This window comes from Pogoniulus pusillus, chromosome Z (assembly GCF_015220805.1).
Source record: "Pogoniulus pusillus isolate bPogPus1 chromosome Z, bPogPus1.pri, whole genome shotgun sequence".
NCBI lineage: Eukaryota > Metazoa > Chordata > Aves > Piciformes > Lybiidae > Pogoniulus > Pogoniulus pusillus.
The window spans coordinates 65,127,003-65,154,788 of NC_087309.1; the positions used below are offsets into that span (position 1 = coordinate 65,127,003).

Here is a 27,786-nt window from a genome sequence, read left to right on the forward strand (position 1 = left end):
ATTAGAGTCTCGGCTCTGCTCCTTGCCTGTCCCATATGCCTTAGGATTGCAAACTCCACCAGTGCATGATCACTGCGGCCCAGGATGCCCCCAGTCTTGGCATTACTGATGTTTCTGTTTGTGACCATCAGGTTCAGTATTGCATTCCTTTAGGTAGAATTGTCTATTTCCTGCCTGGGAAAGTTACCACCAAGGCACCAGAGGAGAGTCCTTGATTGCCTACAGCTTGCCATGCTATTTTTCCAGGTGTCAGGGTAGTTAAGTCCTCCAGCAGGACAAGAGTCTGAGATCATGAAGCACCCTCTAGCTGGAATAGGAAGGCTTTGCCAATGGACTCCCTTTGCTCAGGTAGTCATAAGGTTCCCTTTGTTGCATTTGTCTCTAATTCTTATCCATAAACTTTCAGCCTGTTCATGGCAATTCTTCAGGGACAGTTCTTCACACTATCCATTTCCTGACATAGATACTCCTTCTTCCTTACATGTTCCTTCTGAACAGTCTGTCGCCACCAACAGCCACACTCCAATCATAAGATTCATCCCACTAAGTCTTAGTGATGGCTATCAGGTTGTAGTTTTTTAGCTGCACAGTGGCTTTCCACTCCTCTTGTTTGTTGCCCATGCAGGGTTCATGTAGAGGCACTTCACAGAATCATAGAATCAACCAGGTTGGAAGAGACCTCCAAGATCATCCAGTCCAACCTAGCATCCAGCCCTAGCCAATCAACCAGACCATGGCACTAAGTGCCTCATCCAGGCTTTTCTTGAACACCTCCAGGCACAGTGACTCCACCACCTCCCTGGGCAGCGCATTCCAAAAGCAAATCACTCTCTCTGTCCAGAACTTCCTCCTAACATCCAGCTTAGACCTACCTCGGCACAACTTGAGACTGTGTCCCCTTGTTCTATTTCTGATTGCCTGGCAGAAGAGACCAACCCCCACCTGGCTACAGCCTCCCTTCAGGTAGTTGTAGACAGCAATGAGGTCACCCCTGAGCCTCCTCTTCTCCAGGCTAAACAACCCCAGCTCCCTCAGCCTCTCCTCAGAGGGTTTGTGTTCCAGGCCTCCCTCCAGCTTTGTCACCCTTCTCTGGACACGTTCCAGTACCTCAACAGCTCTCTTGAACTGAGGGGCCCAGAACTGGACACATTACTCAAGGTGTAGCCTGACCAGTGCTGAGTACAGGGGAAGAATAACCTCCCTTGTCCTACTGGCCACTTGACTCCTAATACAGGCCAGGATGCCATTGGCTCTCCTGGCCACCTGGGCACACTGCTGCCTCATGTTCAGCCTACTATCTATCAGTACCCCCAGGTACCTTTCTTCCTGGCTGCTTTCCAGCCATTCTGTCCCCAGCCTGTAGTGCTGCTTGGGGTTGTTGTGGCCAAAGTGCAGAATCCTGCACTTGGCCTTGTTAAATCTCATCCCACTGGCCTCTGCCTACCCATCCAGCCTGTCCAGGTCCCTCTGCAGGGCTCTCCTACCTTCCAACAGATCAACACCTGCTCCTAGCTTGGTGTCATCTGCAAATTCACTGATGCTGGACTCAATCCCCTGGTCCAGGTCATCAATAAAGATATTGAACAGGACTGGACCCAGCTCTGATCCTTGGGGAACACCACTAGTGACAGCTGCCAACTGGATATGGCACCATTCTCCACCACTCTCTGGGCTTGGCCATCCAGCCAGTTCTTGACCCAGCACAGTGAATCTGTCCAAGCCACAAACTGCCAGCTTGTCCAGGAGCTTGTTGTGGCAGACAGTGTCAAAGGCTTTGCTGCAGTCCAGGTAGACTACACCCACAGCCTGCCCCACATTCACCAGGTGGGTAACCTGATCGTAGAAGGAGATCAGATGGGTCAGGCAGGACCTGCCCTTCCTAAACCCATGCTGGCTGGGCCTGATCCCTTGGCCATCCTGGAGGTGCTTTGTGATGGCACTCAAGATGACCTGTTCCATCACCTTGCCTGGCACTGAGGTCAGGCTCACAGGTCTGTAGTTTTCCACTTCCTCCTTCCAGCCCTTCTTGTGGATGGGCATCACATTGGCCAGCTTCCAGTCTTCAGCGACCTCTCCAGTGAGCCAGGACTGCTGATAAATGATGGAGAGTGGCTTGGCCAGCTCAGCTGCCAGCTCTCTCAGCACCCTCGGATGGATCCCATCTGGTCCCATGGACTTGTGAGGATCAAAGTGACTCAGCAAGTCCCTTCTTCCTCGTGGATTAGAGGGGGACTGTACTGGTCCCTGACTCCATCCACCACTTCAGGAGTCCAGCTGTCCTGGAGACAACCTGTCCTACTATTGAAGAATGAGACAAAGAAGGTGTTAAGCACCTCTGCCTTTTCCTCATCCTTTGTCATTATATTCCCCTCTCTATCTAATAAGGACTGGAGGTTGTCCTTGGCCCTTCTCTTGCCATTCATATATTTATAGAAACATTTTTTATTCTGCTTGACAGCCATGGCCAGCCTAAGTTCTAAATGGGCTTTTGCCTCTCTAATTTTTTTCCTACAAGACCTAGCAACTTCCTTGAACTCTTCCTGGGATACCTCCCCTTGTTTCCAAAGGCAATATACTCTTTTTTATCTTTAATTCCTTCAGCAGCTCCCTGCCCATCCAGTCTGGCTGCCTCCCTTGTCGGCTCATCTTCCGTCTCAATGGCACAGCTGCTCCTGTGCCTTCAGGAGTTCTTTCTTGAAGTAGGTCTAACCTTCCTGGACCCCTTTGTTTTTATGGGTTGTTTCCCAAGGAACTTTCTGAGTTAGTTCCCTAAATAGTCTGAAGTCTGCCCTTCGGAAGTCCAGTGTGGAGGTTCTGTTGATGCCCCTCCTGGTTTCTCCATGGATTGAAAACTCTATAATTTCATGGTCACTGGACCCCAGGCAGCCTCCAACCACCACATCCCCTACCAGCCCCTCTCTATTTGTGAGCAGCAGGTCAAGCAGGGCTGCCCCCCTGGTAGGCTCACATAACAGCTAAGATAAGAAGCTGTGCTCCACACACTCTAGGAACCTTCTAGACTGTCTCTTCTCTGCAGTATTAAAGTCCCAGCAGATGTCTGGCAGGTTAAAGTCGCTCACCAGAACAAGGGCAGGTGATCTTGAGGCAACCTCCAGTTGCTTAAAGAGTAATAAATCAACCTCTTCTTCCTGCTTGGATGGTCTATAGTAGACTCTTACCAGGATGTCAGCCCTTTTGGCCTTCTCCTCAATTCTCACCCATAGGGACTCAGCTTGACCATCCTTAATCTCTACCTCCATGACATCCAGAGCATCCCTAATATTCAGAGCCACTCCTCCACCCCTTCTCCCTTGCCTATCTTTCCTGAAGAGTCTGGAGCTATTGATTACAGCACTCCAATTGTGTGAATCAACCCACCACGTTTCTGTGATGGCAACAGTATCATAGTTTTCCTCCTGCACCAAGGCTTCCAGCTCCTCTTGTTTGTTACCCATACTTCGTGCATTAATGTACATACACGTCAGCTGGGCTGCTGCTTTTACCCCTATCTCTGGCTGACCACCCTCAGCTTCCTCCAGTTTGTCTCTAGTGCTGTCATGTTTAACCCCCTCCCCCTTCCACTCTAGTTTAAAGCCTGATGGGCAGTTGGCTGCACCTCTTTCTCAGCAGAGCACCCCTTCATTTCCTTGAGGTATTTCACAGCAGTTTCCTTGCTGGCTTTGACTGCCTTAGGAGCCCCTTGTGAGTCAACCTTCTGCTTGTTGCAAGCAGACCTGATTTCTTCCTGCTTCCCCTTCACATCCCCCTTCAAATCTAGTTTAAAGCTCTTCCTATAAGCCCTGCTAATTATTTTCCCAGGATCCTTTACCCGTTTGACACAAGTTAACCCCATTTGTTGCTAGCAGGCCTGGTGTCTTACAGGCCAACCCATGGTCAAAGAACTCAAAGTTCTGCCAGTCACTCCGGGCTCACAGCCAAGAATTCACCAGATGGCTCTTCTTGGAAAAACCCTCATCACTTCCTGCAATTGGTGGGATAGAGGAGAACACTGCTTGCAATCCTGATCCCTTGGCCAGGTGTGCCAGGGCCCTGAATCTCTATCCATTTCCCATGGACTTTGTGATTTAAGTTCATTGCTACCTACCTGAACTGGGCATACTACTCCAGATGTAGTCTCACCAAGGCAGAGTAAAGGAGCAGGAGAACCTCCCTTGACCTGCTGGCCACACTCCTCTTAATGAAGATACCACTGGCTTTCTTGTCTACAAGGGCACATTGCTGTCCCATGGATAAACTGCTGTCCACCAGGACTGCAAAGTCCTTCCCTATGGAGCTGCTTTCCAGCAGGTCAATCCCTTATCTGTAATGAAGCATGTGGTGGTTTGGCCCTGGCTAGAGGCCAGATGCCCATCCAAAGCTGCTTTTTGGATGGACAGGGGAGTGGGAAACTATAATGAAAAGTTATATAACAAAGAGTTAATGAGTCAAGATAGAAGCGATTTAATGGGATTAAAAGAAAAAGCAAAGGCCACACAGAGAAACACTTATTTTAAAGGACTTTCTAGGCTTGAAATTGCAGCCTCTCTTCCTTGCCTAAGTCAAAGGGACTTCTCTTGGCTGGAGGGGAGAAGTGACATCACTGAAAGCACACACACGGTCCCTTTTTTTGCCTGTGTGGCAGCACTCAGTGTACCTTTCTCTACAAATGAGCATGAACACAGGTTCCAATGTGCATTCAAAGCTGGAGAGACCTAATTGTCTGGAGACCTAATAAAGCTGGAGAGACTAGTACCTGAAGCAGGATACCAGAAAGCTCAAAAGGGACTTTTTACAGAGTCTTGTTGTGATAGGATGAAAGGGATGTAAGGGGATGCCTTTAAGTTTGAGGAGGGTGAATTTAGACTGGTGATTAGGAAGAAATTCTTTGCAGAGAGGGTGATGAGACACTAGAACAGGTTGCCTGGGGAGGTTGTGGATGTCCTCATACTGGAGGTGTTCAAGGCCAGGATAAGGCCTTGAGCTGACCTGCAAAATGAACCCCAAAACTCATGCACAGTTATAAAGTAGGTATGTTTTATTACAGCACTGGGTGCAGGCTGGATCGCTCCATCAATCCTGCATACCCCATGCTGGCACAAGCCACAGTTTATGTTACAAGAGCATACATATTCATAATAAGAGGTGGGGGTATTACAATTATTTCTTGGAGTTCATTAACATAGGTATTTCCCCATTCTCCACCCCAGTTCCAACCTGCCCCAGTGGTCCTTAATGGTGATCCAAGATGAGTGCCAGCACAGTCTTTCTCACAGGGTCTTTTCATCTTGGATCAGCAGGCCCCTCTTTATTGCCAATGTCAGGATATCTTTGCTTCTCCTTTATCTTCTTCCTGCTTCCCTTACTCACTGCAGGCCTGGGCCTTTACAAGATTACATGTCACACATCTCCAGCTAGTAGCTGCAGACACTTCTGCAGTAGTCGTTGTTTAGGTTTGCATATTATCAACTGACTACTATAAACAAACATTTCTACAAAATTTGGTATTTTATGGTTTGCTACAGACATCCTCAAAATGTGCATCTGGTCTGTAAGGCCCTTTACCAGCACTCCTTGATTTTTCTTAGAGCAACCTGGTCTGGTGGAAGGTGTCCCTGTCTGTGGCAGGGATGTTGATCTTTAAGTTTCATTCTACTGTCTACAACTACCTTAAGGGACATTGTAGCCAGGTGGGGGGTAGCCTCTTCTCCCAGGCAACCAGCAATAGAACAAGGGGACACAGTCTCAAGTTGTGCCAGGGGAGGTCTAAGCTGGATATTAGGAAGAAGTTCTTTCCAGAGAGAGTGATTGACATTGGAATGGGCTGCCCAGGGAGGTGGTGGAGGCACCGTCCCTGGAGGTCTTCAAAAGCCTGGATGAGGCACTTAGTGCCATGGTCTAGTTGACTGGATAGGGCTGGGGGATAGGATGGAGTGGATGATCTTGGAGGTCTCTTCCAACCTGGTTGATTCTATGATTCTATAAATCTATGTCCTTGATGCTTGAAATATCCTGGACAAGTATGTAAAATTTCTACTAAATAGTGTAGCAATTTCTGGGCTTGAAAATAGTTTCCTGGACTAAATTAGTCTCATTTTAATATTAAATCCCACACCTCCTGGCTAGAAGAACCCTGCTCCACATAAATCCCCCCCACTATGAGCATGGACAGTGAATTTAAGAGCAGTTTGCCCTTCAACGTGAAGCGAGCCAGAGACTAACCAAAGGGTAGTTAGAGGGTGCGAGTCTTGGGGCAGAGCCGGTATGTTTTACTAAGTGTCTGCCCCGGTACTGAGCGAGTTAACTTGATTTGTGGAAAATCTTCGAGCACCCAGGATTTCCCAGCTCTGAAATAATTAAACAATGTCTCTCTCTGTGATTTTTGGCTTATTGCAGATTGTGCAACCAATCTGCCTCCATCGGACCGCAGGACGCAGCAGTCCGGCCAGGAGCGGCGGCTGGCACCCGCGCTGCCGGCAGGCATGGGGCGGCCTCCCTTTGCACGTTAAAACCAAACCCAAACCACCAGCACACCACAACCCCACCCACACACACCAGTCCAAAACCAAACCAAACCACAAAACAACACAACGTGCTCTTTAAGGATGAACAGCTGTGTCGGAGAGACTGACTTGACAGTATCGACAGCTGAAACGCCATCGATAGGGGCTGTGCTCGGATCGGTTTGCGGGGGAAGCCCCTAAGTTCGTGCAGCCCGAGTGCTTCCCAGGGCGTTGTGCTTCCTTTGATGGTGGCAGGACAGGCGGAGCGGGACGCGCAGCTGCTCGGGCGTCGCCAGCTGCGTGGCCCAGGAGCGGGGCCGGCAGGCGATGACAAGTGCTCTTTCTCGGAGGAGCAAGCGCCGGTACCGAGCAAGAGGAAAACACAGCCCGCGTTGGCCTTTAGCATTTCACCGAGCACGAAGCAAGCACCAGGCTACCTACTTCAGCGAGACGTGCGTGTACGACTTTCGGCGCACAGGCGCAGTGGTGGTGATGGCGGCGCTGCTCCTGCCGCGCCGCCTAACGCTCGGGAGAGCGCGGGAAGCTGCCACTTGTTTCCACCGAACTGATGAAAGGCGTACAAAGGAGCGGGGGGGGGGGGGGGGGCGGAAGAACGCGGCAGGCCACCTGTGTGGAGAACCTGGCAGTTCACTGCCGCCGGGGGAACAAGGAGAAAGATTTTCAGCCCGCCTAGTTTGCAGGGGACTCTGCCTCTAGCTCGCGTGCGACCCCGACCATCTGCTGTCCTGGCTGCCGGCCACGGCGCAAAGGGGTCCGGCCCAGCCCAGCCCGGCACCGCGGCGGCAGCGGGAAGCTGCCCCGCCCCTCGCGTAGGCCCGAGGCCGCGGGCGGGTCGAGGTTCCCGCAGTGCCTGGCCGGGGTGGCCAGCGGCGCCATGGGCGTGCTGCTGTGGTGGGACCAGCTGCGGGCTGGCAGCTCGGAGGTGGACTGGTGCGAGGACAACTACACCATCGTGCCTGCCATCGCCGAGTTCTATAACACGGTGCGTGAGTGCAGAGAAGAGGGGCGGAGAAGAGGGGCGAACTCGGCGTAGGGGCTTGGCGGCGGGCCGGCCTGGACAGCCAGGGTGCTCTTCTTGTCGGGGGTGGCCGACGCCGGCGAGTGGCGAGCGTGTTGTGACGGTCCGACAGGCTGGTGGTCGCGCTGCGCCCCGGGAGGCTGCTGCTGCCGCCGACCGAGTCTTGTCTCCTACAGGTTTTTCATAGGGTTTTAGAATGCCTTCCTGTCGCTGCCTTTTGCTTCCTTGTCCAATCCGCTTGTACACTTAGCATCAAACCTTTCATTTTTCCTTACTGTTACCGTAGGCGTAACACAGAGGTTTGGAGAGGAGTCCTGACAAACCGTTTCGTACAATATGGTGCAGAAGCCACTCTCTGCTTCCTTGAGCCTTGTGATAGCCGAGTGCAGACTTTGACTACTGGATTGCTTGGTCCAGTATCCATTTAAACAGGTGTCAGCCAGGACTGTGCAAACAAGCAATCAACACTTTAGTTTTTGGAAACAAAACTGGGTTTCGTCCAGGAAGGTTTGGCTCTAAGAAAACGAAGCTTTCAAGAACAATTTGCCTTGGAGGTTGCCGGCTCCAGCTGGCAGCTATATGCTTTTGAGGGGTGTCTCTTTAATAGAGTAGCCGAAGAGAGGAAGGAGGGGGGAAGACTAATGCAATTACTGCTTCTTTCCAGAAATCTGTGGGCCCCCCATCAGAGGATCACAGGATGTGTCCTCTCGTGCCACCCCAATACTTCTGAGCTGCTGGAGACAACTCTGGAAAGCATAATCACAGTAGCTCAGCTAGACTGCCCTGTGCCACACATTTTGAACAGGAAGCAATGTTCCTTACATCCTGTTGATGTAAGGAATTGTAGTGGCAGATCCACCAGAGAGATAACTCAATCGTCTTTGATAGTTTGCCCTTCCGTGAAGAGCATATGCCCAGGAGCAAGCCCCAGAAATGCCCTATGTGTTTTTGGATCTGAGACAGTGCTGTGCACAGAAATGATGATCTGGGCCTCTGCTTTGTTAATTTTGTCCATTAAAATGTGTTGTGTTTTTTTTTTTTTCCTTCTGAATCCAATTAATGCCTGAACTATCTATCCATTTCAAGATGCGTTTCTTCAACTTCTAACATCCAGTGGAAGAAAGTAGGTGTGAGACCTCACTGGGGTGTTTGTCTCATGGGCAGTGCTGCCCGTATGGGGCGAGTAATTCTGCAGCACACAGTGTACATTGCTAATTTGTTGTTTTTTTCTTGCAGTTTGCTGCAAAAATTATCTGGGTGGTTGGAGAACTTTGAGGGTGTGTGTGGGAAACTCTGCTTTCTTTGTGTTTGATGTCACTGTGCAAGAACCAAAAACAAAAGGAGGAAAAGGTTGGGATAAACAAGTTTCTTGAAGACAGCAAGTGCGTTTTAGATCCAGCTGTGCAGGGGTATGGCCGTCCTAATTGTACTGAGCTAATTTGCAGTGCTGTAGAAACTTGCAAAACGCTAGGAGCTGCAGGGTGTCTAGATGAGTAACAGGTTCCAGTCGGGTTAACAGAGACATACAGCAAAAAAAGTTGCCCTGAAGCCTGCTGTATTATAGCAGCTATGTACAAGCCAATGAGCTGAACACTTGAAAGGGTGGGGAAAAAGATACTCTAATGAGGACAGTTGTGTTTAGCCTCTGTTCATTAGTAGCAGTTCATGAGTGTTTCACTCCAGTGTTGGCAACTTTTGAAAATTAAAATGGCAACTTGAAGTAGATTTGTGGGATTGTGCAGCTGTACCCCCAAAAAGCCAGATGTTGAGAGGACAGTTGGGAAATTTTGGCCACACTTTAACAGGTTCCTTAATGGAATTTAGATTTTATTCAGTATTGATTGACTTGACTTCAGCATACTAGAACCTGGCATGTAGGTCTTTAAACTGTAGAATAAACCCTTGCTAATCCTCATTTTGCAGTTGTGATCTCATGCAGTATTCATACAAGCACAAAACTAGAACAACTTATCTGAAATGCATTTGAAAAATTATTCCAGTGGGACTCAAATCTCTTATGCATAAATTTGACTTAATCTAGTTGAAAAGCAAAGCAAAATGCTCAGCAGGATTAAATCACTGTTTTTTTTCATAAAGTTTGTACAAACTGATCAGCCTTATTTTTTAAGCATACGTTATCTGGATTGATGTTATTTTACTTTCCGTCCTTACACTCTTTATCAGTAAAGAGGCCACAAAATACTTTTAAACTCGAAAGAATAATTATAGAGAAAACAGGTTTTAATTGGGTTCTAGTTTAATTTGTTGTCTTTTATTTTTCTGAGATAAATAATTTGTCCTAATGCGTTGTAACCCTACTCTAGAACATAATGATTCCACATGATCAAAAGAATTTATCCTGTGCAGATATTTACAGGGAAAAAGGCTGTATTTTAGATACCTGGAAACAGTTGGGTTCTTTTCTGTCACTAGTGAAGTCAGTACTCTGCAGTTCAGTTGTGCATATAATACATATTTCTTTCCAACTTTTAATTTAAAGAGGCAATCGCCTGTGTTTTTACTAAGCCTTTGTTCTGCATTGGCAGGGAGATAAAAGCTTTTTAAATGCATCAGATAAGAGTGTGAGAGAATGTTTCATCCTCTCTGCATCATCTTTTTTTAGTACAGAAGTATTAAGAATTGGGTGGCATACTTATGGATCAGGATATAGAAGATACAACCTCTTTCAGTTCACCAAGACCTGACTTAGGCCATTTTTGTGTTCTCCTCATGAAGAGATAGTATTGCTGTGAGGGTTGAGTAACGAGTTGAATAACACAGCTGCTGTATAGGAGATGTACCAGTAGTAAATAATTCTTGAGCTGTGTTAGGACTGAAGGAAATGTGATTGTGTCTGGACTGTGGTCATGATCGAAGCATGCCTCTAACATTCTCTCTCTGGCCCATGTCATGTATTATTTTAACACAGTTGAATATTTGGAAAATAAAAATAAAGGTCTAGAATTGTATGAAGCCAGAGCCACTGGTATTGGTGGTTTGCTGATTTTTTCCCCCATAACTTTAACTTTCAGTTGTTGTCGTTTGTAAATCCCAAAGAAAATTCTCTGTATTCCTATTACTACTTTTTGCATTAATCTTACCTGCATCAGCATTTAAATGATACATTATCAAACCACACTGGCCACTTGCAGATTGCAAAATATCTGCACATGGAGCATACTTTCATAAACCAGCACCAAATGGGTAGGTGCCTCACTTGCTTGGAAAGGGTAGTGTTAATAGTTGCACCTTTCAGTAAGTGTGACTGGTTGGTATTGTTGTGGCCTGATTGCTAGGGTCACTCTGCCTTAGCTAGTTTTGCTTGAGCCGTTTGCTGTTACCAGAATGCTGATGGCTGAGATTTGCATAATATTTGCAGCCATCGACTGCATGGGTATTGGTTCCTTCTAAGTGTATTAACTGAATCTAAAAGATAAGACTTTGAAGGGAAACACAGATGTACTGCCACTGTGAGGGTGTACCTTGAGAGAGGAGAGGTGTCAGGCAGGAAGTAGATGGTGCTGAGAAATTGCTTCTGTAGTTAGTATGTTTTGATGAGCCTTGCAGATGTTAAATGAGATGTGTCGTCATATGCTCTGTTCTCGGACTATGTTGAAAGGTGACCACAGCAGCTGTACAAATGGTCTTTAGTCATATTGTGTTGTTTATATAATGGAGAACCGAGAGAAAAAGATTATGTGTAAAAGAATTTACACCTGCAGACTCTACCCTGCACAAAAAAGGTTCTAAGCTTATTAGCTTTGCGTTTATGACCTTCAAGAGAATAGCTACTGCTCATTGAGTTGACTTCCACAAAGCTTGACTAGCCCTGTCTCGTGCCACTACTTCTAGTTTTTCTTCTATGCTAGCTTCCATAGCCACTGAGAGAACATGCTAGGACAGCCTGTACCTCAGCTCCTTCCTCGTGTTAGCTTTCCTAATTGCACCAGTCTTGAGTACTTGTAGACCTTTAAAATTCCTTTGGGAGTAGATTTAAAAGTTAATTTAGGGCTGTGACTAGTCCCTTTTTTACATGAAGTTTTTATGCTGTTGCTAGTTTCACAACGTTAAAAGAAGCTGATGCTCTACAGATCAGCTTTGGCAGCAGCTGGGTGCCATGATTTCTTGAGCTGAGGCTTACTGATGTTTTTCTATGTGTCTTAGACAGCCTATGAATATTGAGCATTTGTTAATTTTCTGTCCTTGTGATACTCTTTTTTTCTGCCCCCCCAGATAAGCAACGTCTTGTTTTTTGTTTTACCACCCATATGTATGTACTTGTTCCGTCAATATGCAACCTGCTTCAACAGTGGAATATATTTAATATGGACTCTGCTAGTTGTCGTTGGTAAGTTGGTTAGACTCTTGTTTGTTTATTCATGAATTGAGAGAGGATATTAGTTTTTCCTGCTTATGCTTAATTGTTTGGCAAACTGAAGCAATCCTGACAGCTACAGAGGATTTTCCTCGTATGCATGAAGCTGGAGCATCCATGGCTTCTGAAAGCAAAATGTGTTTTGCAGTTTGAGATGAATGGGAACTTTGGACTTAGTTCTGTTCCCTTCTTATCCTTCCTTTGCATGATTTCTTTTGTTTAAGTCTGGGCTTAGTCTGTAGCCACGCTGACCCTTCTTCCTCTGTAGTTGTTGCTTGAATGAGATCCGAAAGTACCTAATACAACAGAAGAGGGTAACAGGCTTTGCACTGCAGTGAGGAAGCCCAAAAGCTTAGCCGTTTTGTAAATGCATGATTCTTAGCTTTTTAATTCCTGGAGGAACTGGGAACTCTTAAAGAGGTAATCAGAGCCCTGTGGGGCAGTACACCACTTAGTTTGGTATAGTAATATTAAATGTACATTTATTAAATTACATTTAATATTACTATACCCAACATGTATTGTAGTAGTCATCAGATGCTGCTTTTCATCTTTATTCTTGTGCTGTTCTTGTGCAAAAAACTTCAGAATCAGCATTTGGCTTTTATTTCTGAATTGATTTGCACTGAACTTTACCACTTGTATGCTTCCACACATTATCTATTTTTCTGGTAGGACTTTGCATCTTTAGCTGCTGATTTTGTAATGGGTTTGCTTTGTAATTAATGAGATGGTGATGATTTGGATTGCCTTCTTAGGAAAGGAGTTTCTTCTTTTCTGGTTTTAGGGTTATTTTTAAAACCTTTTCTGGATCATGTACCCAGCATTTGTTATGAAGTTCTGAACCTGAGCAGCCTGTTTTGCTCTATACAGTACTTCAACTATGCATGTTGCTTTTGCATTGATTCTTTCAGGAATTGGATCTGTTTACTTTCATGCCACTCTCAGTTTCCTGGGCCAAATGCTAGATGAACTGGCTATTCTCTGGGTCCTGATGTGTGCTTTTGCCATGTGGTTCCCAAGGAGATACCTGCCTAGAGTTTTTCGGAATGACAGGTAATCAAACGATTGTACACGTACACATTCATGTTTCTTGAAACCTCTTATGCTATCTCCTAAACCTGCACATGATTACTTGCATTTGGTTACCATCCATCGTTACCACTACTGCCTCCATCTTGTCCAACTCCTTTCTCTTCTTGTTGCTTGTGTCTCAACCCATTTTTTTTCTAGAATTTCTGACTCTCTAGTTCGTGATGGTGAGGTTTGTGCTCTGTAACTTCAGAACTGGGGATGAGGTAACTTGTCTCTGGAAATGTCTGCTCTCTCTCTGGGGAGACCTTTACATAAATAGTTTATATAAATTGCAAATAAAGTAAGAGAATCCCTCTCTCCTCCCTTTTGTATATCCTAAAGCATGCATACAACTAGACCTATGAAAATCAGCTGAATTTTCATCTGAATGTTGAAGACATTGTTTAAGAATGGTGTTTAAGTATTGAAAGGCTGTTTCTTCAGAAGCTTAATGTTGCTAAAAAAAAAAAAAAACGTTGCAGCCCCTCTTCAAAAAATTGTGCTATAATATTTGTACATATTGCTCTCTTATGCAGTAAAGAAGTTGAGGTAATGGAGAAGTTTGAAATTCAGACCAATGTTCTCTGAAAATTGCTAAAGCTACTGTCTCTTGCCTTCTTGTACAGCTGTTGTCTGGGGGGATTTTGTGTTGTTTTTCTTCCTTGATGTTTGCATGATTAGAAGTTGCTGGAGGGTTGGTGAGAGAAGATTGGTGTCTAGACAGACCGTTTCTCAAGAGAGGTTACACAGAGAAAACTGTGTTCTGAACTGCCACATACAGTCTGTGCAATATAATGGCTTTTTTTATCCTGATGTGCAACACACCATCAACTTAAGCCAACGAGTTTTATTGTGGGGTTTTGTTTGATGGCATGGCTTTTAGATGTTTAGTTTGAGTGAAGAAAAGTTTAGTCTTGAAGAATTTCTGTGACTACATGTAAATTATTCCTCAGAAGTGTAAGGCTACTGCTACTAGTCATCAATCGCTATCTTCTGATAGTGTTCCAGGTAGGTTAATGATAGGGGCCAAGAGGTTAAACTGTATCCCATATAAAAGGAACAGTAACACTTTTGGGGGGTGCCTCCTACTGCTTGGTGGACTGCAAAGGAGTTGTGTTTTTATAGTCTGCTGAGCAGGCAAACCTTGCTCAGCAGTGATGCAATAGTGCCAGGACTGAAAACATGACTCCGAGAAGTAATACAAGAAGTAACTGCCACCTCCTACTCAGTGAGCAGTGAGGGCTACTCCTGCTTAGTAGGGTGAAAATGATTTAATTTATTGTGGTTTTTTTCCTAATGACAAGCACTGTGGATAAAGACACTTGGGTGGAAGAGATATGTCCAACAGATTCAGAACCAACTAGGTGATATCTATCAAGAAAAAAAAGTAGCAGAAAACTGAGATAAAAGAAAGGGGGAGAGACAGATAGAAAGAGAGAGGTAGAAAACCTACGTTTCAGTACACTTAGATCCAACAACACTTAAGTGTTGTTGTTTTGCTAGATCCAGAGGTGGTGGGTTAACCAAGGTAAATTCGTACTCTGACCCTTATGTATATCTGTCAGTTTGAGACCACCTTTGGGACAGCAACTGTCAATTGGATTGCAAAGTGTAGAGAGGCAACAGAAGGCCAAGTTTTGACCTGCCACAAAGCACATGCTCAAACTAATGTTTTCTAGCCATATGAGATGGTAGAGAAAAGCAGCTTACTGCTCTGATGCTGCAGGCCGTTATCTGTTCCCCTCCTAATTTTCCTCTTAAAATGGTATCGGCTCGAGTTGTTTAAGACAAGACAGGTCAAATCTCTTCTTGGTCTTAGGCAGGACAAAATTCCATTTCTATTGAACTTGGTGTTAAAACTATAAATAGTAATCTCCCAGGTTGTAGTTGGTCACAAAAATACTGAGATGAGGTGAAGAATGTTCTGTATCCTGAATTTCTTGGAACACTTCTTCCTGAGAATATGTCAAGTCAGTTATATGTTATGGTCTTGCTTGTCTTGTGAAGTGTACATAAGAAAGATTTACTAGGCAACAAACTCTAAGCCGTATTTTTTTTCCTGCTTTGTCTAGTTGATCTTCTAAAATCCTCTGAATTTGTGATTACTGTTGTGGTTTTCATTCATCCACATCTCACTCTGAATTTTCAATGTTGCAAATGTTATGTTTCATGACCAATTTATGCTGTCTTCAGTCATTCAGGCATTCACAGCAGATCAGAGTTTCCTACTTCAGTAAGTTTTAGCTTTCTAGCAGAAAGAAAAAAATTAAAGCAAAAAGGATGTGGAACGAACTAGGTGAAGGTGATAGTATTTGGCGCTGTACAAGTATACTGAGACCCTACTTCAGGGATAGAATTATGGACAGAAGACCTGTCCTTGGACAGAAACTTACTTTGTAAACCTATTGGCCAGCAGTTCAAGGGCAATGTCTGCCATCGAATCATAGAATCAACCTGGTTGGAAGAGACCTCCAAGATCATCCAGTCCAACCTAGCATCCAGCCCTAGCCAGTCAACTAGACCATGGCACTAAGTGTCTCATCCAGGGTTTTTTTGAACACCTCCAGGGACAGTGACTCCACCACCTCCCTGGACAGCCCATTCCAATGGCAAATCACTCTCTCTGGCAAGAACTTCCTCCTAACATCCAGCCTATACCTCCCCTGGCACAACTTGAGACTGTGTCCCCTTGTTCTATTGCTGGTTGCCTGGGAGAATAGACCAACTCCCACCTGGCTCCAACCTCCCTTCAGGTAGTTGCAGACAGCAATAAGATCACCCCTGAGTCTCCTCCAGGCTAAACAATCCCAGCTCCCTCAGCCTCTCCTCATAGGGTTTGTGTTCCAGGCCCCTCACCAGCTTTGTTGCCCTTCTCTGGATACCTTCCAGCACCTCAACATCTCTCTTGAATTGAGGGGCCCAGAACTGGACACAGTACTCAAGGTGTGGCTTGACCAGTGTTGAGTACATGGGAAGAATAACCTCCCTTGTCCTACTGGCCACTGTATTCCTGATACAAGCCAGGATGCTATTGGCTCTCTTGGCCACCTGGGTACACTGCTGCCTCGTGTTCAGCCTACTATCTATCAGTACCCCCAGGTCCCTTTCCTCTTGGCTGCTCTCCAGCCGCTCTGTCCCCAGCCTATAGTGCTGCATGGGATTATTGTGGCCAAAGTGCAGAACCCTGCACTTGGCCTTGTTAAATCTCATCCCATTGGCCTCTGCCCACCCATCCAGTCTGTCCAGGTCCCTCTGCAGGGCTCTCCTACCTTCCAACAGATCAGCACCTGCTCCTTGCTTCAGACATACTGATGTGGACTCAATCCCCTTGTCCAGATCATCAGTAAAGATATTGAACAGGACTGGGCCCAGCACTGACTGGAAGTGAGTTGTTTTAAAGTTGTAACTTGACATTTAGGAAATATTTAACATATTTAATGTAAAAATTGTGAGGTTGTCTGTATAGGGCCTAATCATCATTTAATTTATGCTAAAAATGTAGGGCAAGTGTTTAAGTGTGGGAATTCCTCACCTGCTATTGAATTTGCTTAAAATAAATGTTCTTACTTACCTTGTAATTTTCAATACCCTTAATGCTTAAAAGAAACGAAGTAAAATAGACTGTAACAGGAATCTAGAAGCTGAGACATTACTGGTAACAAAATATCTTACAAATCCATGTTAAATAAATGAAGAATGATGACACAACACTGCTTAGAGGAAGTAGAGTGCTGTCTGCAGAGATGGATTTGCTCCTAACCTATTGTGGGAGAAAATTTGAATGTGGCCTTTGGATTTTGAAACCAGTGATTAGTGTGGATGTGCACAAGTGCATACATATACACACAGCTGCTTCAGAAGACCTCAGTCCTCCAGCAAAGAATTGTATATGTGGTTAACCAAGCACATGCAAGTCTGAGCAAGATCCATATCTGTTTTATGCACATTGTTATTGCACTTCCTGAACACAGAGAAACATAGATTTTGTTAAATTATTAAAATAAAAAAAAATAATTTTAATAATTAAAAGCATTTTTTAAAAAGGAATTTTTGTGTCTTCCCCCTAAAAACCCATTCAGGAGCCGATTTAAAGCTGCTGTGGGTGTCCTGTCTGGAGTTACTACTTGCCTTGCCTTCATTAAGCCTGCCATCAACAATATCTCACTAATGACTCTGGGTCTCCCCTGCACAGCTTTGCTTATTGCCGAGTTGAAGAGGTGAGTATAATTCTCCTGAATGCAACATTGCCTCCTGAGGGCCTTAGACCACCATGCAGTGAGATACTACATCTGGCTACATGCTTGTGATAGGAGACTATTGTTTCTCACACATGCAAGGACAGATCTGGTATAAACTTGCTCTGCCAGTTCAGACATTTTTGTCTTGGCCAGATACTGTCTGTCTGCTTGCAACATATCTCCTGCTGCAACCTGATCTAACTCAAATGTATTTGCTTACTGTAGAATTAGGGCAAGCATTCACTCTACTGACAGCATTTCTGCTGTGTAGTTTGCATAAAGGTGAGATGATCATATTATCACAGTGTGGGTACTAGAAGCAATGTGGAGCAAGGCCCAAGCATTTGTGGAAAGTGTTACAGCTCTCACAGTCCTACACTGCTTTGTTTTCTGATATGCATTATGATGGAGTCAGACTGACGAAGATTTGTTACTGGATTGTAGAAGGTATCTATCAATCAGACCTTTAGAAACTGTAAAGCCAGAATGCAAAAGGGGAAGAACCTGAGGCTAACCAATATTTCAGGGAGTCCTACTGTGATAGTGATAGCAGCTGTCCAAGATGGTTTTTTTTTTTTTTTTTTTTTTTGCATCTCTTCTCCTGATGCAAATAGGACCAGATAAGTACCAGAACACAATTTTGTCCTTTCTCCCTTTTCTCCAAAGGCTGAGGATTTCACAGCTCATCTTGACTCTTACATACTGCATATGTAAGTGTGCATTAAAAGAAACCAGAGTAGGACCAAATGTCTGTGTTCTGTCTGCTACAATGTTGATTCTCCTGTTTGCTACCTATTCTGCCACTGTGTCCATACAGTGGAAGCTCTGCTAACAATGCTTTGTAAAAGTGTTCATGAGTCTTTTCCTATTAGATATCCTGTTGAGCGTTTAGTTCTGTGGTCAGAGAAACTCGGGAAACAGTGCACAACTCATTCATAGACAAGAAGGTCAGTAGTTGAAAAATGTTGGTGGACATGTCTCATTTTGATGAAAGCAACAAGAAACTATTTACAGGGCAGATGGATATCTGGTTGTGGCACTGAATAATTTATGTAAACTATCTACACATCAGTTTTCCAGGCATGAGCTTCTGAGAAACTTGAAAGGACAAATAAGTAGTGTTTCACAGGACTGATTGCTATTGAATCGAATCTGGGAATTGGTATGACTACCAATTGCTTTTTGAAACTTTGAAAGGTCATAACTTACTGAAATGTGTAGACTTTCCCTGTCTGTTTTTTGAGAGAGATTAAGGACACAGATAAATATTCTGAATTTGTGATTAAAAAGGGGCCTAAAGTGATATATGGCCTTCTTAATTGTGCATTGGAGTGTTGGAATACCTGTGATATTTTATTATGAATTCCCAAATGTTAAAGGCAATTATGTCTGTAGACTTCTGGAGCGCAAGTGTTCAGCAGACTGGATGATGCCATTCCCTAGAAGGTAGTCCTGAAGGACAAAGGAGTCCAGGAAGGCTGGGCATTCTTCAAGAGGGAAATGATCAAGGCAAAGGAACAAGCTGTCCTATGCACTGGAAGACGAGCCAGTGGGACAGAAGACCAGCCTGGCTAAGTAGAGAGCTTTGGGTAGAACTCAAGAGGAAAAGGAAAAACTACTGGCAGGCAACTCAGGAAGAGTACAAGATAATAAAAAGTGCTTTTATGAATTATCTTAACAGTAAAAGAAAAGCTAGGGAAAAAGCCCACATACCTGCTGGCTGTGGAAGGGAACCTGGTGACGAAAGAAAGGAAAAGGCTCAGGTGCTGGATAGCTGCTTTGCCACAGTGTTTGTCAGTGACACCAGTTGCTCCTTGAGGCTTCAGCTTCTGGAACTGGAAGACAGGGATAGGGAGCAGAAAGCAGCCCCCACAACGCTGGAGGAAATGATCAGCAACCTATTGTGCCTCTCAGATGTGCACAGGTCTATGGGACCAGATGAGATCCACCTAAGGATACTTAAGGAGCTGGTTCATGAGATCACCAAGACACCATTGTCAGCACTTCTGGCTAATTGGGGAACTCCCAGTTGACTGATGCTAACAGATGTGACCATCTACAAGAAGAGCCAAAAGGATGACCCAGGGAACTGCAGACCTGTGAGTCTGAACTCGGTATCAGGAAAGGGTATGGAGCAGGTCCTCCTGAGTGCTGTCACCCAGCACACACAAGACAAGCAGGTGATCAGGCCCAGCCAGTATGGATTTATGAAAGGTAGGTCCTGTCTGACTAATCTAATCTCCTTCTACAGTAAGGTGACCTGCCTAGTGGATAGAGGAAGGAATATGGACATTTTCTACCTGGACTTCAGTAAAGCCTTTGACACTGTCTCCCACAGCATTCTCCTTTAGAAACTCCTGGCACAAGGCTTGTGTAAGTGCGCTCTGCATTGGATCAATATCTGGCTAGCGGTGGGACCTGAAGAGTGTTGGTGGGTGGAGTTAAGTCTGGCTGTCATCCAGTCACTGGTGGTGTCCCCCAGCACTCAGTAGTGGAGCCTGTGCTCTGTAATATCATTATTAGTGATCTAGATGAGAGGATTGAGTGCAGTCTCAGTAAGTTTGCAGATGACAGCAAGCTGGGTACCTGTGTTTATCTGCTAGAGGGTAGGGAAGCTTTACAGAGGGATCCAGACAGGTTAGAACAATGATCAAGGTCAGCTGCATGAAGTTCAACAAGACTAAGCAGTTAAGTCCTGCACCTGGATTACAGTTTACCCCATAATAAGTTACAGAGTTGGAGATGTGTAGTTGGAAAGGTGCATCTTGGAGAAGAACCCTAAGGTAGCGGTTGTTAGTTGACCTAATGTGAGTCAGCAATGTGCCACGGTGGCCAAGAAAGTCAGTGCCATCCTGGCTTATATTAGGAACACTGTGGCCACCAGGTAGGTGATCATCCCTTTGTACTCAGCACTGGTGATGCCACACCACAAGTACTGTGTTCAGTTTGGCCTCTCACTATACAAAGAACATCGAGGTGCTGTAGCCTGTCCAGAGAAGGGCACTGAGGCTTGTGATGGGCCTGGAGCATCTGAGTGAGCTGGGGTTGTTCAGTCTGGAGAAGAAGAGACTGATGTGAGACCTTACTGCTCTCAGCTATGTGAAGGGAGGTTGGAATGACGACAGAGCCATCCTCTTGATGCCACGCAACAGGACTAGAGGGAATGGTTACAAGGGGAGGTTTAGACTGGATATTAGGAAATATTTCTTCACTGAAAGGATTGTCAAACATTGGAATGGTTTGCTTGGGCAGTGGTGGAGTCCCCATTCTGGGAATGTTGAAGCTGCATGAATATCTGGAACTTAGGGGCTTGGTTGTGTTGACTCTTCAGTGCTGGATTGAAGGCTGGATGATTTTGGAGGTCTCCTCCAACTGCATATATTCTGTGTTGTTATTCCTGTTCTTGGCTGGTGTATGTCCTGTACAGAATTTGTGCAAGTCAGAACCATTGTATTTCCAAATGAGATTTTTATGTTTCTTGTTTGTCCTCGACGAGGAGATAATATTGTCACAAAAGAGAATTAAGTTCTTAAATGTGGAGCTGGTGGGGTAGGGTGTATGCTAGGAAGTATCATATGTGGGAGAGTATCAAAAGAGCAAAAGGTACTTAAGTACATACTTGTCCTTGAAAAATAGAGGTACTGTAAAATTTTAATTTCTGTTCAAGCAAATACCATCCTGTGTTTCAGAAAAAAAAGAGAGAGAATGGCAGGTATCAGGGAGAAAGTAGATGTGCATCCTTTGGCTTGCTGATTCAAGACAAATAATCATTGAGATGATATCATCAAGTTAGTATGATTTACTGAGTCATCATCTGTCATGTGAATAGCTCCATATCCAAATAGATGCTTGAATACTGTTGTGCAGCTGACCTCTCAGCCTTGGGCAGTGAAGATTTACCCTAGCTTCAGGTCTGTCAGTTCATATTTGATTCTCCTGCTAGAAACGTGGCTGTGTGGGGAGGTCTGCTTCTTGTCTCAGGTTGCTCACAGTTCCCTTATTCCTTTGAGTAAAAGATTAAGATAATTAAAAGTTAAAAATATCCCTTAGGTTATTAAGAGAGATATGTGTGCCAAAATTAATCACACAATTAATCAACATCTGGAAACTTGTACTTCTTTGAAGAAAAGCTGTTATATTTTGCTGGGAGGTGCCATGATATGCAAAGATAAAGCTGCTAGAAATTTGTACCAGCTCAACTCCTTTGGGTAGCAGTTGACTGGGGCACGCAGTGCTTGCAGAAATTCTCATATTAAAAAGCCCTTCTGTTTGTGTTAAACTGAGAACGCTGTGCTATTGACCTCACTGGTAGGCAATGATGAACTAGGAAGAAGAAAACTGAGGGCTGTCATGAGAGACTCCAGAGCCCTCAAGGAAGTAGGAGCTTTGTTGGGTCCACTTTTTTCCAGGCAGAGATCTGTGCATGCAGAGGCATGAACCTTCAGCTAACAGGTTATACCTCTATGAACAAGTCAAGTTTCTTGTGGAGGCAGAGAACTTCAGCTTAGTCAGCATGAGGAATTCTGTCAGAGGTTGTCTGTGCCTTCTGTTAAGGCATGCTTGTTTGGCCTCTCTGAGTAGAGGCTTCTACCTTAGATGTTCTTACATTGCATAATAGTAACTTGTAGTGGGAATCAATGAACCAATTGTAAAAAGCATCATGCAATTCTTTTTTTTAATCAGTCTATTGACAAATACAAACAAATCTGAGCACTTGTTGCGTGGCTAGTTATTCCTAGACAGTGTCCATAATTAGTAATTATCTTAGGTATCTCTTCCTAGACGTGGGAATGCTTTGATGTTTGCTCACCGTTTGCACATTGATATTTAATACCCAAAGCACAGCTACTGATGAAAAGGTTTCTCTCCTCACTACTGCCTTGCATCTGAGGTGTATTTACTGTAAGTAAAAGTTCCTCAGTTAAGGACATTTATGGTGGAGCCATTTTACAGATGTACTTGGCACCATGAATCTTACCTAAAATGCATACAACCAGAAAGCATCAAGTTGCCATTGCAAGCAAATTTTGTTTGATTTTATAACAGCTTCTTTGTGTTCTCCTCAGGTGTGAAAACCTGCGTGTGTACAAACTGGGTCTCTTTTCAGGTCTTTGGTGGATGCTAGCACTTTTCTGCTGGATCAGTGACAAAGTATTTTGTGAGATCTGGTCCTCATTTAACTTTCCCTACTTGCACTGTGTATGGTAAGTTTATAAACTGTGTATAAATGTCACAATTTGATTCCAGTGTGATACATCCTCACCACACTATCCTTCTGTGGGTATTTCTGGTTGTGCTAGTGGTAAGATTGTAAGCCCAGAGCAAGTCTCACACTATGCAGGGTGGCAGATTTAGGAGCCTCTTTGACCCAATCGGATTTTTCAGACACTAAGTTTGTTAATTGTAGCTGAATTCCTTGTCCTGCTGGTTTCTAAAATCCCATAGCACTGCTCAACTGGAGCAGTGCTTGTGAAAGGTTAAGCTTCCACTGTTAACATCTGAGGGTGAATCACAGAATGACAAAATACCAGTGTCTGGAAGAGACCTCAAAAGATCATCCAGTCCAACCTCCCTGACAGAGCAGGATCATATCACACTGGAATGCGTCTGGACGGGTTTTGAAAGTCTCCCGAGAGAGAGACTCCACAACCCTCTTGGGCAGTCTGTTCCAGTGCTCTGTCACTTTCATAGTGAAAAAAAAAATCCTCTTCATGTTTACATGAAACTTCCTGTGCCTCAACTTCCACCCATTGCCCCAGAGCCTGGCTCTCTCCTCCTGTCTCTCACCTTTTACATTTTCATAAATTGATGAGGTCACCACTCAACCTAGCAAGCCCCAGCTCCCTCAGTCTCTCCTCCATTCCCTTAATCATCTTTGTAGCTCTGCACTGGGCTCTCTCAAACAGTTCTATGTCCCTCTTGAACTGGGCGTCCCAAAACTGGATTCAGTACTCCATATGCAACCTCACCAGGGGAGGCAGTGAAGGGGTTTGATGCCTTTTCTCTTTTACCATCCAACAAATTGTATCTTATTCAAGGTGCCGTATCTCAACATCTCCACAGAAATCTGTCAGGTGCTGGGGTTGCTAAAAAGCTACAGATGAAATGGATTGAGGATAGGCTATGGTTTTTTAGTTTTCTTTATTCTCTGTAGTGTTTGTCTGCATGCAGACTGCAACCCTAGTGGTGATTCAGAGGAATAAGGTGAAGGATAGACTGATTTTAAAAGCCTGGTGATGTATTTGATTGCTTCACTGAGATCACATTACTGATTTTTTTTCTCTGTTTTGTGGGGGGTGGGGTGCGGTTGTCTATTTTCAGGCACATTTTGATTTGTCTTGCTGCATACCTGGGCTGTGTCTGCTTCGCTTACTTCGATGCTGCCTCTGAGATCCCTGAGCAAGGCCCTGTCATAAAGTTCTGGCCCAGTGAAAGATGGGCATTCATTGGAGTTCCCTATGTTACTCTCCTCTGCGCACACAAGAAGTCACCTGTGAAGATCACATGAAGTTGATCATGAAATGAGGATGGAATTTCAACTTACATTTCAGCAAAGACAGTACTTAAATAATGCTAAATTAATGGGGTTGTATTTTGTCTTAAGATATGCAGCACTTCAGGTGTCACAGAAGGAGGAGGCAAATGTGTTCTTTTTTCTCTCTGGAGGAGGGAGATAAGGTAGGAAGTTGCAGGTTCTTAAACACTGAAGTAGCCACTGCACTAGTTGGCTCTGTTTTGCACTATGTTTTCAATGTAGCATTTCACTTTATGTAAGCTCTTTCCAAATACCAGGGTAAAAGAATGATGTTTCTGCAGTAGGTCGTCTCTGGTGCTTGATTCACTTCTTAAGTAACTTCTGGTTTAAGGTATTCTTTGTAAAAGAAGCCAGTCCAAGATGCCTACTTGCCATCCTGTGCCCTTCTCAGCTTTGAATTTCGTGTGGTTGCATATGGCCACAAGAGTGTGCTCGAAGCCCGCGCTCCACCCAGCCGGGCGGGTGGCTGTGCATCACCTCGCATCTGGGAGTACGTGGGTGATTCCCCAGGTAAAACAGCAACTGAGCAACTGCAGCAGTGCAGTTAGACGGCGCGAATGCGGGAATAGCTAACAGAAGACTCAGTCCCTGAAATGAAATAGTTCAAGGGTTTTGAGCTTTGCTATACTTCCACTGACCTGTAGATGTTTGTATGCTCTTACAGAGATGTCACCAAAATCTATTTCTACCTTTGCAGACATGTTTGGTCTTGAATTTGACATTGAAAATCACCCAGAAGTGTGAGCATTAATTTCAGGAAGAGCTTGGGTCAGCATTGATTGGCAGTGTGATTAAACTATAGAAACTTTCAGGTTCCCAGCTGTACATTTGAGAGTTAACTTTTCACTAGTGCATTGCAGAGTGATGTGAATAGCAGTCCAGTTTGTAGTGTGGTAGTTATACTTAGGAAAAAAGTAGATACCACTCAAAAAACAGAAGACTTTGATTTCTGTGAGCAACAAAATGTGACATTGAGTCTTCAGTTCTTATGAAAGAATGATAGATTCAGGCTTTCTGTTTGTTTTTAGCCAGCTTTGTAAAGCTAAGGGATGTCTGGACCTAATAAGTTTTTAAGGCTATACTTTGAAGTTGAAGTTCAAGAATGTCTGTGGTTCTTTCAAGCTCAGTCTGTTTTTGAAAGGATGAAAATTGCAGGCACAGTTTTTCAAATATTAGCTATTATTTCTGCTGATCATTGCTGTTGGGTACATTCCACCTGATATCAGATCAGTAAGTGGATTAAGGCTTTGTATGTACACTTTTAATAAGTGATTTTTTTCTTTAATACTAGACCACAAAATACCATTTATTCTGTATTTTGCTAAGAACTCCCATGGTGTACTTGGATTTTAAGAGACCTGGAAATATACTCCATACAGTATAGTCTTTAGGAGACTGCCTTTTAACAAGACCTTTGGCATAAATTACCTTTCAAGTGTTGTAAAACCTTTCAGATAACTTTTGTATTAAAATATATGTTTTGAAAACAAGAGCTAAGGTGAATGCTCTTACCCTTAAAGCAAAGTTTTTGGTGGGAGGTATGGCTGTCTTTGGAAGAACTTCGAGTTGAATGTGTAGCCTACTGTCAGATTGGCTAACAGATCATAAACCCAGCAACATTTCTAGCAGAACAGTGTGGATTAACACAATTTGCTACTGGATTTGTCTGAGGGAAGTTTTTTTTTGGACACTAAGTCAATATAATTTTTCTATGAAACTTGTTTGTAAAAGTTCATATGGTAATCTTTATTAATCTTTGAAACACAGCTGCATTTCTCTTTTTGTTCCTTTCTCTGTAATTATGAAATGCTCAGTTTCAAACACTTCTCAGGTATTTAAATTCAAATTATGAGATCCTTATGCGGGTAGGCTTGCTGGCTGGAACCCAGCTAAGGTTGCTGATGTCCGACATGGCCCTGCATTGAGTAAGATTTTTCATTGTGTTTGCTAAATTATTATGTTACGATAAATAAGTTATTTTCAGTATTGCTTGAAATTAGTAACTGCAGGCATAATGTACTATTCAAAATGCCTGGAGCGAAGGCTGCAGTTAATACTTTGCTTGAAAGCAATCTCTGACTCTAGTGAAGGGCTCCAGTCAGCCCACTGTTAACTGCTGTCTTCTGATCTGCAGAGTGTGGCTGCTCGCAAAGAAGTAATTTTGTAATTTAAAAAAATGGCAGTAATGCATTCAGGTAGTGCAGAACAGAATGAATGCAAGTGCGAGCCAAGAATCATCTGTATTTTTGTTAACTAAACCTCATAATTTACATAGGGGATTCTGTGAACAGAGATCACTGTCTGATATTCAGAGATCCGCTGCAAAACTGCTTGGGCATATTCCACTGTAACAGCAGCTCACCACTTTACATTAAATGAATGTTAGCTAATATGCCCTGAGAAAAGCTACATTTATTTCGGAAATGAAAAATGATACTGTTTTTTACTGGATTCAGAGCTTTACAGATTGCACTTTGGGCTAATGCTTTGGTTTACGGTAACATTAATACTCAAAGAAGTGATTGGCATACAGAGGGGTTTGTGGTGGTGGCCTAATCAAACAAATGAATAGACACGTGCACAAGTTGTTATATTATATTGGAGTGTAAGGTGATACACGCTCAGGTTTTAAAGCCACAGAATGCTTTCTTCCCTTGCTGTTAGGAAGCAGGTTTCAAGTCCTTAGGTTCAGTTAGTATTTTAGTTTAATAAGTGGGATGCAGTATATGTTGAGCATAATATAGATTTCGTAGTTTGATGTGTGGTATCCATTGCTCCCTCAATATTACAGTTCTGATTACTTACAAGAAAGTGTTTTGTCTCTCCGTGATTGCAAACACTTGCCTGATTCACAGTCACTAAAACCTCAATAAATAGTATCCGGGGAGTGGTATTGAGGTGGTTGTTTGTTTTATTTGTTTTGGTTTTGTTTTCTTCTTTCTTTTTTTTCCCCATGTCAGTCAAAGTCTGTATGCTGAAAATTTGTGGAAAGCATGTAATACTTTGCAACATTACATTCAGAATAAATATCGTATGCCTTTTCATGCATTGTGTTTGTGGAGAAGAGTGTAGCTGCTGGAACTGTAGCAGGGTGTGATGGTTTGGGTGTTCCCCGCCCCCCCACACTTTAGAAATCACCCAGACTAGACTCAGCCAGCTCTGGAAATACGAATGAAGCTATTTATTTACATCTAGCACAATATACAAGCAGATATTTACAGTATATACAGAAATATACAAGGTAAAAGGTAATACAGAAACACAGCTCCCCTCCCATAAACCTGAGTCCCCAGGAGGGGCTCTCAACCACCCCTGCACCTTCCCCCTGCCCCTCTCAACCTTACCCCAGTCCCAAGGAAGAATAGAGGTTCAGCCAAGAGGGTAAGAAGCAAAGTGGGTTAGGCCAAATGGAGGGTGGTGTTAGAGAGATGTAGCTCAGTCAGCAGCCCAAGTGAGAGTGAGAGAAAAACGGTGAGAGTGTTATCTAATGTTTTCATTTCTTGTTCCCATACTCCTCAGCAAGACTGTGAGGGCAATAGACATCACCACTGTTTCCCTTTCACAGCCTGTAATCTAGTTCTTCTCACCAAAACATTCTAGTTTGCTTCAGACTAGCACACATGGATAATTTTTCCCTCACATGGGTAAGATAATTCTGAGGTGTAGGGAGACTGTTTTATATGGAAGACCATCAATTAGTGACATTGAGATTACTTTGCTGAGCCAACTGTTTTTGTGCAAATAAATCAAATACTTGGGAAGATGCAAGCCCACGGATCAAGGAACAGCAATGAATGGCTAAAAATGAGTGGTCTGTATTTGCACAAATCCAGAAAACTTGGTCAAAGTGAGTATGTCTGGGAGAACAAAAGGTGAATCATCAGTATTCATTACTTAAGACTGTGCTTCCAACTTAGGAAGGTAGATAATGGTTGTATAGTAGCATTGCACCTGTCTCTTTCCTCTTAACTTCGTTTTACTCACTGTTTCTCTGGCTCCAAGTAAAAGACCTTTGAGACACATGC

General features: G+C 44.0%; 1 protein-coding gene across 1 annotated transcript; it reads left to right on the forward strand.

The window, feature by feature from the left end:
- The first annotated feature begins 7,280 nt into the window (after positions 1-7,280).
- ACER2 (alkaline ceramidase 2) lies at positions 7,281-26,805 on the forward strand. The gene is made up of 6 exons (XM_064140196.1): positions 7,281-7,503; positions 11,773-11,887; positions 12,829-12,970; positions 17,068-17,205; positions 22,293-22,430; positions 23,548-26,805. Exons 1-6 carry the CDS (start codon positions 7,396-7,398, stop codon positions 23,732-23,734), a joined length of 828 nt encoding a protein of 275 aa, XP_063996266.1. The 5' UTR covers positions 7,281-7,395; the 3' UTR covers positions 23,735-26,805.
- The last annotated feature ends 981 nt before the right edge of the window (positions 26,806-27,786 follow it).

Excerpts from the sequence above, each read along its gene's own strand:
- ACER2 (XM_064140196.1), top strand. The coding sequence starts at position 7,396 with ATGGGCGTGCTGCTGTGGTGGGACCAGCTGCGGGCTGGCAGCTCGGAG. Across the intron at positions 12,971-17,067 it reads AGAGTTTTTCGGAATGACAG|GAGCCGATTTAAAGCTGCTG; the intron begins GTAATCAAACGA and ends AAACCCATTCAG. Across the intron at positions 17,206-22,292 it reads CTTATTGCCGAGTTGAAGAG|GTGTGAAAACCTGCGTGTGT; the intron begins GTGAGTATAATT and ends TGTTCTCCTCAG.